The sequence below is a fragment of the Pan troglodytes genome, chromosome 13 (genome assembly GCF_028858775.2).
Source record: "Pan troglodytes isolate AG18354 chromosome 13, NHGRI_mPanTro3-v2.0_pri, whole genome shotgun sequence".
Lineage (NCBI taxonomy): Eukaryota > Metazoa > Chordata > Mammalia > Primates > Hominidae > Pan > Pan troglodytes.
In genome coordinates, this window is record NC_072411.2 from 42,573,457 (window position 1) to 42,589,281 (window position 15,825).

Below are 15,825 nucleotides of genomic sequence, written 5' to 3' on the forward strand. Positions count from 1 at the left end.
AAAATCAGCTGACAATATTTTGTATAAAATCCCTACATAAGAGAATACTAACATACAAGTAATAGTAAGGTTAACAAAAACTAAGCTAAATACAATGTCTCACCACAGTGGAATTCATCACGTCCATCCTCACAATCTTTCTGACCATCGCATATCCAGGTATTCAAAATGCATCTTCCACTAGGACAACTAAAATAATTTTCTTCACATTTGTGTTTGTTTTGAACTGTGATAAAATATGGAATGTCAAACAATTTCATTTTAGACTTCTGAAATATAGGTAGATAAATCATTAATACTCCCTAAACTGAAAGAGATAAATAACAAGTAAGCTTAAAAATAGCTAAGATTTTCTCCTAAAGAATGTCAAGGTTATGAAAATAAAGGAAAGATTCAGAAACTGTCCCAGAACAGAGACCCAGAAGACATGATAATCAAATCCAATCGAGGATTGAGTCCTAGAACAGAAAGATTATAGTAATGTAAAATTGGTTTAAATTATAACAGTAGCACTTAGTTGATAAACATAAAATAAAGTTAAAAAATAGATATGGCTCTAAATTGAGTGAGCCTAAGGCCAAAGAATAATATTTGGGTGGAAAATACTCTTAATTCCATATTCATAGTACAAAATAATAAAATTAATACATTGGTGTATCTTTGCTGGAAAAGTGTGAATCTAGTGTTTCTGTGGCCCTCTATTCGGAGTATTCCTTAACAGGATTTAAACAATTATTCTGTATTTTAAGGAAGAATAAACGAGTTACACTGGCAAATCTAAAATTATTATGCCTTTCAGAATTATCATAAAAAAGTACCTGTATGTAAAATTATTTTGTAAATTATATATATTTTTTAAATTATGGAGTATTATCATTATTTTAACCTTCAAGAGTACATATAGAATACTATATTTATCTTTCTTTTTTTGTTGTTGTTGAGATGGAGTTTCACTCTGTCACCCAGGCTGGAGTGCAGTGGCACAATCTTGGCTCACTACAAACTCCGCCTCCCGGGTTCAAGTGATTCTCCTGCCTCAGACTCCTGAATAGCTAGGACTACAGGCTTGTGCCACCATGCCCGGCTAATTTTTGTATTTTTAATAGAGATTAGGTTTTACCATACTGGTCAGGCTGGTCTTGAACTTCTGACGTCATGATCCTCCCGCCTCGGCCTCCCAAAGTGCTGGGATTACAGGTGTGAGCCACTGTGCCCAGCCTAAATTTATCTTTTAACTGGGTGTCATCTGTTCCATTGCTCCTTCAGGTTTACATGATTTTACATGTTTGACCTATAGCCAAGCAGGAAGTAAACCCTAGTGTATATATCCCAATCACCCTATAATGGTCTATTATGACTATTTTAAGATAACAAAAATTGTAGGCATTTTATTTTTTATATGTTGACTTTGTAGATGTAATTAAAGATGAAAATATATTTTTTGAGTGAATTCAGCATTAAACCAAAACATTTTAGGATGCTTAGGATGTTTCCTGGATCTAATCTAAAGTATTTAGGCTGACCCATTGCTGGCTTCCTGTCTGTCTGTCCACCTGCCTCATAAGCCTGCATGCATGTCCCTTTCTTTCTTACCAAATATAAAAGTTGTGGTTCTCTATTAGTGTTGAAAGTTAATTTTAAGATAACTTATTAATACTAGAAAGAGATGGAGATCACAAAAAAGAAAAATAAAATTTTAGTTTAATTAATATCTATCATATGCTGACCTCAAGATAATTTCAAAATTAACTACAGTCATACTGAAGTAAAGAATGTGTTGTTGTAAACAGAAAATTAAGAATCTTGGCAGCAGTTTCGTAGAGCAGTGGTTTGTAGTTCTCCTTGAAGAGGTCCTTCACATCCCTTGTAAGTTGGATTCCTAGGTATTTTATTCTCTTTGTAACAACTGTGAATGGGAGTTCACTCATGATTTGGCTCTCTGTCTGTTATTGGTGTATAAGAATGCTTGTGATTTTTGCACATTGATTTTGTATCCTGAGACTTTGCTTGAAGTTGCTTATCAGCTTAAGGAGATTTTGGGCTGAGACAATGGGGTTTTCTAAATATACAATCACGTCATCTGCAAACACGGACAATTTGACTTCCTCTTTTCCTAATTGAATACCCTTTATTTCTTTCTCTTGCCTGATTGCCCTGGCCAGAAATAAAAGAGGACACAAATAAATAGAAGAACAGTCCATGCTTATGCATAGGAAGAATCAATATCATAAAACTGGCCATACTGCCCAAGGTAATTTATAGATGCAATGCCATCCCCATCAAGCTACCAATGACTTTCTTCACAGAATTGGAAAAAACTACTTTAAAGTCCATATGGAACCAAAATAGAGCCCACATTGCCAAGACAATCCTAAGCAAAAAGAACAAAGCTGGAAGCATCACACTACCTGACTTCAAACTATACTACAAGGCCACAGTAACCAAAACAGCATGATACTGGTAACAAAACAGAGATATAGACCAATGGAACAGAACAGAGGCCTCAGAAATAACACTACACATCTACAACCATCTGATCTTTAACAAACCTGACAAAAACAAGAAATGGGGAAAGGATTCTCTATTTAATAAATGGTGCTGGGAAAATTGGCTAGCCATATGTGGAAAGCTGAAACTGGATCCCTTCCTTACACCTTATACAAAAATTAATTCAAGATGGATTAAAGACTTAAATGTTAGACCTAAAACCATAAAAACCCTAGAAGAAAACCTCGGCAATACCATTCAGGACATAGGCATGGGCAAGGACTTCATGACTAAAACACCAAAAGCAATGGCAACAAAAGCCAAAATAGACAAATGGGATCTAATAAAACTAAAGAGATTCTGCACAGCAGAAGAAACCACCATCAGAGTGAACAGGCAACCTACAGAATGGGAGAAAATGTTTGCAATCTACCCATCTGACAAAGGGCTAATATCCAAAATCTACAAAGAACTCAAACAAATTTACAAGAAAAAATCAAACAACCCCATCAAAAAGTGGACAAAGGATATAAACAGACACCTCTCAAAAGAAGACATTTATGCAGCCAACAGACACATGAAAAAAATGCTCATCATCCACTGGTCATCAGAGAAATGCAAATCAAAACCACAATGAGATACCATCTCACACCAGTTAGAATGGCGATCATTAAAAAGTCAGGAAACAACAGGTGCTGGAGAGGATGTGGAGAAATAGGAATGCTTTTACACTGTTGTTGGGAGTGTTCAACCCATTGTGGAAGACAGTGTGACGATTCCTCAAGGATCTAGAACTAGAAATACCATTGGACCTAGTGATCCTATTACTGGGTATATACCCAAAGGATTATAAATCATGCTACTATAAAGACACATGCACATGTATGTTTATTGCGGCACTATTCACAATAGCAAAGACTTGTAACCAACCGAAATGCCCATCAATGATAGACTGGATTAAGAAAATGTGGCACATATACACCATGGAATACTATGCAACCATAGAAAAGGATGAGTTCATGTCCTTTGTAAGGACATGGATGAAGCTGGAAACCATCATTCTGAGCAAACTATCGCAAGGACAGAAAACCAAACACCACATGTTCTCACTCATAGGTGGAAATTGAACAATGAGAACACTTGGACACAGGGCAGGGAACATCACACACTGGGGTCTGTTGTGGGGTTGGGGGATGAGGGAGGAATAGCATTAGGAGAAATGCCTAATGTAGATGGCGAGTTGATGGGTGCAGCAAACCAACATGGCACATGTATACATATGTAAAAAACCTGCACATTGTGCACATGTACCCTAGAACTTAAAGTATAATTTTTTTTGTGCCAGTTTCATGAGTTTAAAGTAATAAGTGTCTATATTTCTTTTAAATACTTTATATAATTAATTTTTTTAAATGTGAAAGGCCTGCAGTGAGCTACAGTCAAATGCTCTAGAATTTAGGACATGCATAGCAAGAATACTCAACAAAACCCAAAAGAAGTTTGAAATCTAACACTAAGAAAACAGAAAAAAAAAAAAGAAAATTCAGGATTTGAAAGACAACATAGCAGGATTAAGAAAGAACTAAACAGAACTTTTGGAATTAAAAAAAATCACTGTGGAATTTCAAAATACAATTGAAAGCCTTAACAATAGATTAGACCAAGCAGAAGAAAGAATTCCAAAACTTTAAGACTGGTCCTTCATATTAATTTTTTTTTCAAAAATAAAGAAAAAAGAGTTTTAGAAAATGAACAAAGCTTTTGAGAAATATAGGATCAAGAAAAGTGATAAAATCTATGACTTATTGAGATTCATGAGAGAGAAGAGAAAGTATGCAACTTGGAAAACATATCTGATGGTATAATTCATGAAAATATCCCCAATCTTGCTAGAGAAATCAACAGACAGATTCAAGATAGCCAGAGATCTCCTGCAAGATACTGAACAAGACAATCATCCCCAAGGCACAGCACACGGTCATTGGGCTATCCAACATCAACACAAAAGAAGTTTGAAAGCAGCTACAAAAATGGGCCACATCACCTGTAAAGTGAAACCTAGCTGACTAACAACAGACTTCTCAGCAGAAACCTTAAAATCTAGAAGAGATTGGGGACCTATTTTTAGCATTCTCAAGGAAAATAAATGCCAGTTAAGAATTTTATATTCCACCACACTAACCTCCATAGATAAAGGAGAAATAAAGTCTTTCCCAGACAAGCAATTGTTAAAGGACTAGATCACCACCAGATCAGTACTAGAAGAGAGCCTAAGGGGGTTCCTTGAATGGAAATGAAAGAATGATACTACCACAAAAGAACACATAAGCACACAGCCCATGAACCCTATAAAGCAACTACACAAATGACACTAAAAATCACCTAGCCAACAACACTACAACAAGAACAAAATCTCACATATCAATATTAACCTTGAATGTAAATGGCCTTAAAAGACATAGAGTTGTAAACTGGATAAAAAAGCAAAACCTATCCTTCTGCCATCTTCAAGAGACCTATCTGACGTAATGACACCCATAGCCTCAAAGAAAAGGATGGAGAAAGATCTATCATGCAAATGGAAAACAAAAAAAGAGCAGTATTTGCTATTCGTATATCAGACAAAATAGACTTTAAAACAACAACAGTAGAAAAAAATAAAGAAGGGCACCTAGATTCATAAAACTAGTACTTCTAGACCTACAAACAACTTGATAGCCACAATAACAGTAGCAGAATTCAATACCCCAGTGACATCATTCGGTCTATGAGGCAGAAAACTAACAAGGAAATTCTGAATGTAATTCAACACTTGACCAATTGGACCTAAGAGACATCCACAAAACACTCCAGACTACCGTAGCATATACATTCTTCTCATCTGTACACAAAATATACTCTAAAGTTAACCACATGTGTGGTCATAAAACAAGTCTCAATAAATTTTTTAAAAATACCAAATTCTCAGGCCTCAGTGAAATAAAAATAGAAAAAGTAGAAATCAATAACCAGAGGAATACTCAAAACCACACAATATGGAAACTAAAAGTTGCTCCGAATGAATTTTGGGTAAACAATGAAATTAAAGCAGATAACAAATGATTATTTGAAATAAATGAAAGCAGAGACACAACATACCAAAATCTCTGAGATGTGGCAAAAACAGTATTAAAAGGAAGGTTTATAGTACTAAATGTCCACATCAAAAAGATAGAAAGAGCTCAAATAACAATCTGACTGCACCTAAACGAACCAAGGAAAGAAAAAAACTAATCCCAGAGTCAACAGAAGAAAAAAACTAAAATCAGAGCAGAAGAAAATAAAATGAGATCCCCAAAACTATACAAGGATCAATGAAATGAAATGCTGGTTCTTTTAAAGGATAGACAATGTTGATGGACCGCTTGCTAGATTAACAAAAAAAAAGAGATAAGTCTAAAATAAGCACCATCAGAAATGACAAAGGCAACATAACAACTGATCCCACAAAATATCATCAGAAACTATTGTGAACATACTCTAAAATCTAGAGAAAATGAATAAATTTCTGGAAAGGCACAATCTCCCAAAATTGAGTAAGGGAGACATTGAAAACGTGAATAGATCAATGAGTTCTAAAACTGAATCAGTAATAAAAAATATACAAATAAAAAAAGCCCTGGAACAGATATATTCACAGCCAAATTCTACCAGATGTACAAAGAAGAGCTGATACCAATGCTGCTGAAACTGTTCCAAATAATTAAGGAGGTGAGATTTCTCCCTAACTCATTCTATGAAATCAGGATCATCCTAATACCAAAATCTGACAAAGATACAACAACCACCACAGCAAAACTACAGACCAATATCCCTAATGAACATAGGAACAAAAACCTTTAACAAAATACTAGCAAACCAAATCCTGTGTCACATCAAAAATCTAATTCACAATGGGCAAGTAGGCTTTATTCCTGGGATTCCAGGTCGGTGCAACATATGCAAATCAATAAGTATGATTCACTACATAAACAGAATTAGGAAGAAAACCCATGTGATCATCTCAACAGACACAGAAAAAGCATTCAATAAAATCCAATATCGCTTCATGATAACAATCCTCGACAAACTAGTCATGGAAAGAACAATAAGAGCCATCTGTGACAAGCCCAAAGCCAACCTCAAATTGAAGGTGCAAAAGCTGGAATCATTCATTGCCCCTGAGATCTGGAACAAAACAAGGATGCTCACTCTCACCACTCCTTTTCAACATAGTATAGGAAATCTTAGCCCGAGCAATCAGGCTAGAGAAAGAAATGAAAGGCATGCAAATAGAAAAATAGGAAACCAAACTATTTCTCTTCACTGACATCATAAATGTACACCTAAAGACTCTGCAAAAAAGGCCCCTAGATCTCATAATCAAGTTTAGTGAAGATGCAAAATTAATGTATAAAAATCAGTAGCATTACTATACACAAAGTTCAAGCTGAGGGCTAAATGAAAAGCACAATCCCACTTACCATATGCAAAAGAACGAAACTGGACTCCTACCTCTTATCATATACAAAAATTAAGTCAAAGAAGTTTGAAGACTTAAATGTATGATCTCGAACTATAAAAATACTGCAAGAAATCCTAAGAAATGCTTTTCTGGACACAGTCCTAGGAAAAGAATTTATGACTAAGTCCTCAAAAGCAATTGCAACAAAAACAGAAATTGACAAACGGGACTTCATTAAACGAAAGAGCTTCTGCACTACAACAACAAAAAAACTATCAACAGAGTAAACAGGTACCCTGGGAGAAAATATTTTCCAACTATGTATCTGGCAAAGAAAAAATATCCAGAATCTATAAGGAATTTAAATAAATCAATAAGAAATAAAAAAAACAAATAACCCCATTAAAAATGGGTCGAGTATAGAAACAGACACTTCTCAAAAGAAGACATAAAAGTGGCCAACAAACACATAAAAAAGTGCTCAATATCACTAATCATGAGAGAAATGCAAATCAAAACCACGAGGTACCATCTCATAGTAGTCAGAATGCCTTTTGTTTAAAAAGTCAAAAAGTAAGATGTTGGTGAGGTTGTCGAGAAAAAGAAACACTTATACACTGTTGATCGGAGTGTAAATTAGTTCAGCCCCTGTGAAAAGTAGTTTGGAGATTTCTCAAAAACTAAAAGTAGAACTATGATTTAAGCCAATCTCATCACATACTCAAAGGAAAATAAAGATACATGCACTCATATATGTTTATTGAAATACTACTCACAATAGCAAATATATTAAATTAATGTAGATGTCCATCAGTGGTGCACCGGATAAAGAATATATGGTACACATACACCATGGAATTCTATGCAGTCATAAAAAAGTGAAATCATGTCCTTTGCAGTAACATGAATGCAGCTCAAGAGCATTATCCTAAGTAAATCAATGCAAGAACAGAAAACCATATATCACATGTTCCCAGTTGCAAGTGGGAGCTAAACATTGAGTACACAACGAAGTAAATATGGAACAATAGATACTGGGGACTCCAAAAGGGGAGAGGGAGGAAGGAGGCAAAGGGCTGAAAAACTATTAGGTACCATGTTCACTAAATGCGTGACAGGATCAATACAAGCCCAAACCTCAGCATCATGCAGTATACCCAAGTAATAAGCCTGCACATGTCCACTCTAAGTGTAAAATCAAAATTTAAACAATTATATACATGATAAAAGAACCATCACAAATTTAGAAATAATAAATGTGTCATCTACTAAAAAATCAGACTTTCATAGTAGATTGTGTGTGTATAAACTTTTGTGTAAAATACTTATGAATATAATTTCTTAAAATTGTTTAAAAATTATTATATATCAACTAAACATGAGAAACATGGGTGTAGCAGCAGGGTGGAGAGAGGCAAATCAATATGAGACAAAATTTAATAGTGTCCTATATAGAATCTCTACTTCCAGTTATACATAGTTCTTTTTATAATTTTTTTTTTTAAATTTCATGTCCTCAAATAGAAAGAAACAGTCAAGAACTTTGCTGGAAGGCATTCTTCTAAGAATGTAGATGACAGTTTTCAGGGCTTATGTATGTAAAGATGGTTAACAGTCAGATATAAATGAACCTGTCTTAACCTGATTCAATAATGATTATAACTATTACTCAAATTACTACACCAAAGGATTTTGTAAACTGCATTAAAACATTGCTGTACAATAACACTGAGTAAGGCCAGTCGTAAGAAACATTGTTTCTCTTCTTTTATGAAGTTATTTCTAGGTATGTAATAATTCTGTTGAAGGATTATAAATTACAAACTTGAAAGACTTAATCACCAATTTTGAAAGGGTTAACAACTAAACATAAAAAATTGAAACAACTAAACATAAAAAGTTTAGGATGGTTTCTTGAATATCATTTTGTAACTCACTTAAAAAGATCAAGCGGTATGTTTAGAACAGGTTAATTACATTTCAGTCTGTGCCATTTAAATTTTAATGTCAATAATTGATATTAAGAATAAAATTTTAAAAATTCACTCTATACAACCAGGTAGCCTCAAAATCTCCAAGGCAAAGCCTGTGTTTTTCTAAAATCTAGTATTACCTGGGCACTTTAATTCATCTGAATAGTCTCCACAGTCATTAGACCCGTCGCATATCCAGGTTGGCAGAACACACAGTGAGGTAGAATTACATCTTATGAACCCTGTGGTTTTCACTCCAAGCTTATAGAAATGTGTGCAGTCTGTGTTATCTAGAAGAAGGTAAACAAAAAATGAAAAAGTACCTCATTTGCAAAGATTATGAGCCTTCTATGTAGGTCATAGAGATGAGAAAAGTTAACTTCATTTGAGGAAATAGATACGTAATTATCCCACACAATAGGGGTTAATTACATACCAATTTTGGACAAAGTCCAGTAAAATCTTGCACAGTGTTCAATGCAATGCCAAAAGTGCCCAAGAATAAACAGACAAAAGGTAGTGGAATATCTTACTGCAGTTCTTTTCATCTGAAGCATCTGCACAATCTATGTTCTGGTTGCATCGTGCTGATCTTGGAATACAAGTCCCATCTGCACAGCGGAACTCAACCGTGGCACAGGTTGAAACTAGAAAAACAGGTACATAAACAAATGCAAAGATGGGACAGAATGACTCCTTGCTTTTACATTTTGAATATTTCAATTATTTTATATAATTTTGTTTGGTTTTGCTTTCATAACTCTGGGAAGCCACACTTGACCCCTGAACCCCACCTTCAAGCGTGGGTTAGATGCCTCTTATATGTCTTCCCCTATCACACAATTCTTCTCTCTGTTGTGGTATTTAGCATATTGCATTGCAGCTGCCTGTTTAAGTACCTGAAGTCTCACTAACTAAATGTAAGCTCCATGAGAGCAGGGACCATGCTGTGTTCATATCATATTGCTGTGGTAATATCACCCTAGCAATGAGCCAAAAAAAAAAAGAATGTTGCTGGAAATTCTCTCTCTTTCCACCTTCAACATTCCAAGGTTATGACAGTAGGCAAATGCCTGATTAAATGCCTACTGGGAAATCCCAACCTGGTTGCCAAGAAGTGAAGCATTTCCTGCTATAATAGAGAGAGACAGAGATAGAAACAGAAACGAAGAGATGGGCAGGGGGGAACCACTGAACACTGGCTTTGTTTCTCAGAGGGAACAGCTTACCACTACTAGAAAGTCATCTATGCTATCTCATACTCTGTTACACGGCCATATCATCATTAATATTTAATATAAGAAATAGGATGCCTCATGCCAAGGAACATATACATGTGTCATTCCTTATTATTGTTATTATAAAAGTCATCCAATTCTCTGCTCTACTTAAATGAAAATTAGATCCAATATGCTATTGTCATTATATACATTTTGTATAAAGCATCTTATTTTTAACCATATGTTCCTTTCTAAGTTGCTTACCCATTCATAATCATATAATGGTTTCCAGTAAAATGCTGTGAATGGGTACATGACATGCTATGTATGTTAAATTAGCTTAGGTGATATTTCTATTCCAAATTCAAATTTCTACAAGTTGATTACATTAAAGGACAACCAGAAGGGCCCTTTGATTATGCCACTTTTACTAGTGTTGATATTTTAAAGAGCCTATTTAATTATAAATAGAAATTATATCAATCACAAATGGTTAAAATGCTATTTTAAAATATGCAGATTTTACAAAAGGGTGTGTATGTCATTTGTATTTCATAATGTACGCTTCTTATTATATTGAATTGTATCTCAAAATTGCATACTTATCTGTTTAAATGATGATTAGAATAAATGTTTTATTTACAATTTGCAATTATAATTGCTTCACTTTTTTATTAAAAATGATATCACAACATGTGAAACAGATAATGCTATTGTAAGTAGAGATAAATACATTGTTCCAAAACAGAAAAAAGTTTTTTTTCTTTTATGTCTATAAGAGCAAAACCTCTTTTATATTCATTTGTGTTACATTTCATATTCTATTTTTTCAATAGAAATAGTAAATGCAATATATAACATAAATATAATCATGTCAATCATTTACCTTTTGTTTTTGGCTTCACCGTCTACTAGTAGTTTCTTACTAACTTTATTCCAAAAGATTGCTTATAATCTCTTTTTAGAAGACAAATTGCATTTCTCTGTTTAATAACATTTTAGGCAGTTATGATATTCCTAAGTAAGCCTATAATGGTTCATCTCATAATGCACTTGAGTTTCTGTCTGCTTGAAGTTAGAGTTTAGGATGCCAGGAAGATACTAATAGGGACACTTGCAACTCGTTTCACCATCACTATCTGCCTCCAATCTCCCATAGAGAATCCTCTGTCTGAGTGAGAAGTAGTGGCAGAGACAATGAGGAGGCAAATGTAGGGAATGGCATTTCAGACAGTCAAGAAAACTGGAAGTTCAGCGATTTCACGTAATAGCGTTTTAAAAACCAGTACTGGTAGTTCTGAGGTAACAGAGAAAGTAAAGGATAACTTGAGAGAAGAGTGGAAGGACATGTGGGACAAATGGAACACAGTCTTAGATTGAGTTCTGGAAACAAGAAAGAAATAGAGGACCTTGAACTACATGAAAATAAATTTTAACTTTGAAGTTCAGAAGAGTGGTTAGAAAGTAGTAATTAAAAAAACTGTATTAATAAGCATAAGGAAATAGATAAAGGAAGAAGTTCGCAGGATAGAACAAAGAGTAGAAGATTTGCAGAATGTATTTATTTTTTTTTCCTATTTTCCAAAATAACAATAGGGCTAATGAATCTTTGGGAGGGGGACAAGGATGGGCTATCAGAGTGTGTAAGAGGTGCAAGTAGGAACAGATTGTCCCTTTGTACCTGATCCTGCCTCCACATATTGCATTATTTGGTGTGGGGTTTGAGAACCACCAGAGAGTTAGACAGGGTGATGAAAGTTGTTGCAGAGTTTTGTAAGCAGTAGGAGCAAGATGACTGTGGGGATTAATATTGCCTTCATTAACAGGCAAGGAAGGAGAATCCTGTGAGGAAAAAAAAAATCTACAGAAATAGTAGGAACTTCATTAAATAAGTAAACACATCTCTTGCCAAAACCTCTTTCTCTCTGTTGCTTCAACTATATTTCTTCTTCACTTCGTTTTGGTCAGTTAAGTATTGAAATTTGTTTCATCCATACGGTGATTTTTGAGGAAGAAAGATACTGAAATCTCTAATTTGTCAAGTGAATATGAAAGTTTTCTGACAATATTTCTTCGGACTAAGAGTCCTGATAAAGAGAGAAAATAAAATAATATGGTCCGAATAAAGATAAGCCAAGGGAGAGATACTACACTTTTCCCTCCAGGTAGTCCGAAAGAAAAAGTTAGCTCATGAAAGATGAGTGAAAACACCCTACAGCCACAGCAGGAATAGCAATGAGGCACTACAAAGGAAGAAGATCTGTCAGGGATTGTGGATCAAAAGTAGCAGCAAGAGAGAAAGTAAAACCACTGCCTCTAATATACTTTAATTTTACTATTTCTTCCACTTTCTTTTTAGCATGTCAGCTAAAATATTTAATGAGATTTGAAAGACTTAAAAATCAATGGCCTTTCTATAGTTCTTAGGATGTTTCTTATAAATAACCTAAGTCAATTCTCTCTTCCAACATCCCTTACCCAACTTGTAGCAAAGGGAAGCTGAAAAGGTGGGGGGAAAAGCATTAAGTTTGCTCTCATATCTCCTTTTCATTTACTTTCAAACAACATCTTTTATTTAATTATTTAATTCACCCCTTAGGTTCTAAGGGTGCACAAATCTAGAAGGAATGCCGATTTCTTCTCCAGCTATGTTTATCCTTTTCCTTTAGCTTGTTGTTTATGGAATCTTTCAAAGGTTTGCTATGAACTTAGGAAAAAACAAATGCCAGTTTCCTCTCCTTTAGGGAGCATCAGAACTGCTAGTTCCCAGTCTACCTAAAAGTACTTCCGTAGCCCAAGGAATTTCATGTACTTCCCAAAGGGAGCAGTTTGTACTCATCTCAGCAGGGAAGGAAGCATACCATGCACTCTCCCCGAATATATTCACTCGACCTGCCATGCAACCAGAAGAGGAGTACAAAATGACGAACTTATGAACAATGCCTCATCTCCCCACCTCCAGATGGCCTGAAGTCTAAAGCTCTCCAATCATGAAAGGGCCTCTATAAAGGGGCAGTAAATTTAAAAAAAGGATGAAGATTTGGCATGTTTCTTTTCCCCAAAAAGAGAAGAAACCAAAAGCAATTCATTGCAACACCCTTTCTACTCTGTAAACAGACTCTCAACTCTTGTGAAATTTAAAAAACAGTAATAATTACTACTGACATCTAAATTCAGCAAAGTATAATAGTACTTTAGATAATTTACAGATGGCTCCACCATAGCCTCTTACTACAGTCTATCAAAATCTCCCTGTATATACTGACTTCCAATTGTATCACTTTATCTTTTATATTTTATTTTGATTAAAAAGTGATAGGTGATTTGTGTGTCTGCATATATGTACAAAAAAGCACTGCATCTCTACATTGCACTGACAATAGAAAGAGAGAAGGGGTAACTGGAAGAAAGGGCTTGGAAAGAGACCTCTTTTCCATTCTCCCTGAGCCATTATCTATGCCTTTTCCTTTATCATCTTTTTGTACTATAAGGGAGATATTTGGTGGAAACACATTTGCATAATATAAGTCTTTATCAGACAGCCCGGCTTATGGGTTATGGACCCAGGGAAGTCTTCCTTCTATATCTTGAAAGGTACTCTACAAGGACACTATGTTAATAAACTTAAAATGAGAGAAAAATCAAAACTAAAAGATTCAAGAAAGAGCAATCTTTCATCCAAATAGCTACCCATTTGTTTATCCTAAAGGAGCTGGTCCATTGAATTAAATTCACTAATTTCTATTAAGTAATAAAGTATATGCTTGTGTTTCCATGAGAAATTTTAGTTTCAAATGTCCTGCTTTCAGTGTGACCAGCTTTAAGGCATAAGTTTTGCTTGTTTATTTTTAAGATATCCAACTGTTATAATTTTACCATAAAAGAAAGGTTAAGGGAGAAGCTTCATTCGCAAAGGCACTGTTCCGCACCCAAGAGTATGACTGGGATAGTTATAACACAGAAATCAAGAGTTTCGACTAAAAAAGAGGAAATATCTATTTGAGTTATTTTATTGTTATTCAGCAGCTGGTATTGATATCATTAGGCAGAATAAAATCTATTTATATTTTAGAAGACTTACTGCTTCAACCAGCCACATAAGAATTTAATAAACACCTACCATACATGAGGTATTATATTTCATAAACCCAAACACACTAATTCATTTACCAATTTTGAAAATATACTTTCATTTCTGGAGAAAACCCATAGTAACATATCATCTTCCCATAGTTTCTTTGGATGAATCTTGCCTTAAAATCTATTTTCTGTATTTATTGCTCAGTTCCTGCACATTCTTTCTTCATAGCTTTACCTTTAACCTGGCTTAATGCCTATATTATATTTTCCTCTCCTGCTTACAAATAATTGACAGAACCTATCTATTTCTAGGTCTTCTCATTTCTTTTCCTCCTTTCTTCCAAATGCTAATTTATTTCTCTCCGCTTACTTCCAGTGTCTGACTATATTTGACTTTTTTAAATCTTTTGTGGGTACTAGGTAACTTAATTGGCAAATGTAATTAGCTCTTCCTAAACTACAGTGTCAACCTTAGATAATCTATGCAAGTGTTTCCCCAAAGTCACACTGTCTAAGATGGCAGAGTAACTTCCCAACATTCCATACAGCTACGAAATAATTTGCACACATTCTGCCCTCTTCCTCAACTCTGCATAGTCCTCTCATCACAACTGTACTTCATACCTTTCCTTTACATCAATCTTTTCTAAAAACTGTTTACATTGACTGTCTTTACTCCCTTACCACCCATTTTCTGTCTTCAACCAATGTGCTCTTGCTTTCCTCTACTGTTCCACTGAACTGACACACATGAATGTCATCAAGCGAGTATCTACTATTGGCCAAATATGACGGATACCTCCAGTTCATGCCTGCCCTCTTACCCTTTCTGTAGCACTTGAAAATGCTGAATGATCCGCCTTTCTTGAGAAAATAATTTCTTAAGCATATCCTTCTATTAGTCCTGCAGGCTACTTCACCTTTTCGTATATAATTTGTTATTTAAATAAGTAATTTTGATGCACTCTACTCATGCAATCATTACTCTACACTTCCTCTGAGTTTTTCTCCTTAATGAGCCCCAAATCAATACTTCTGATCAACATCTATTACCTGAGTTCCAAATCTCTACCTATCTACATGCCTGTGAAACAGCTTCATTTAGATTTCCTCAAGTGCTCCAATCTCAAAATGCAAACTATCCTTATTGTCTTATCCCCATTCCCACACAAACAAATCTTATTATTATAGGTTTCGTTAACACAATCCTATTCTTTTCGTTCCTTTTTGAAATGTAAATTTGATTATATTTGGCCTGCTTTAAACCTTTAGTGACTTTCTAGTGACTACAAGAAAAAGTTTGAGTTACTTCACACGGCACAAAATGCACCTTCATGCCCTGGCTCCTTCCCATACCTTCTCTGTTTTTTGTTTGTTTGTTTGTTTTGGTTTTTTTGGGGAGTGGGGGGTATGGAGTCTCACTCTATCACCAAGCTGGAGTGCAGTGATGTGATCTCAGCTCACTGCAACCTTCACCTCTCGGGTTCAAGCGATTCTCCTGCCTCAGCATCCCGAGTAGCTGGGACTACAGGCGAGTGCAACCACGCCTGGCTAATTTTTGCATTTTTAGTCGAGATGGGGT

The 15,825-nt window shown here is 35.0% G+C and overlaps 1 protein-coding gene across 1 annotated transcript in view; it reads right to left on the reverse strand.

The window, feature by feature from the left end:
- The window catches only part of LRP1B (LDL receptor related protein 1B), a 1,946,873-nt gene that overhangs the window by 288,621 nt on the left and 1,642,427 nt on the right, over positions 1–15,825 (reverse strand). Inside the window, exons 51-53 of the mRNA XM_063790432.1 lie at positions 9,477–9,590; positions 9,084–9,233; positions 104–226 (exon numbers count right to left, since the gene is read on the reverse strand). Of these exons, the coding sequence (XP_063646502.1) occupies positions 104–226; positions 9,084–9,233; positions 9,477–9,590 (387 nt within the window). The remainder of the gene's footprint in view (positions 1–103; positions 227–9,083; positions 9,234–9,476; positions 9,591–15,825) is intronic.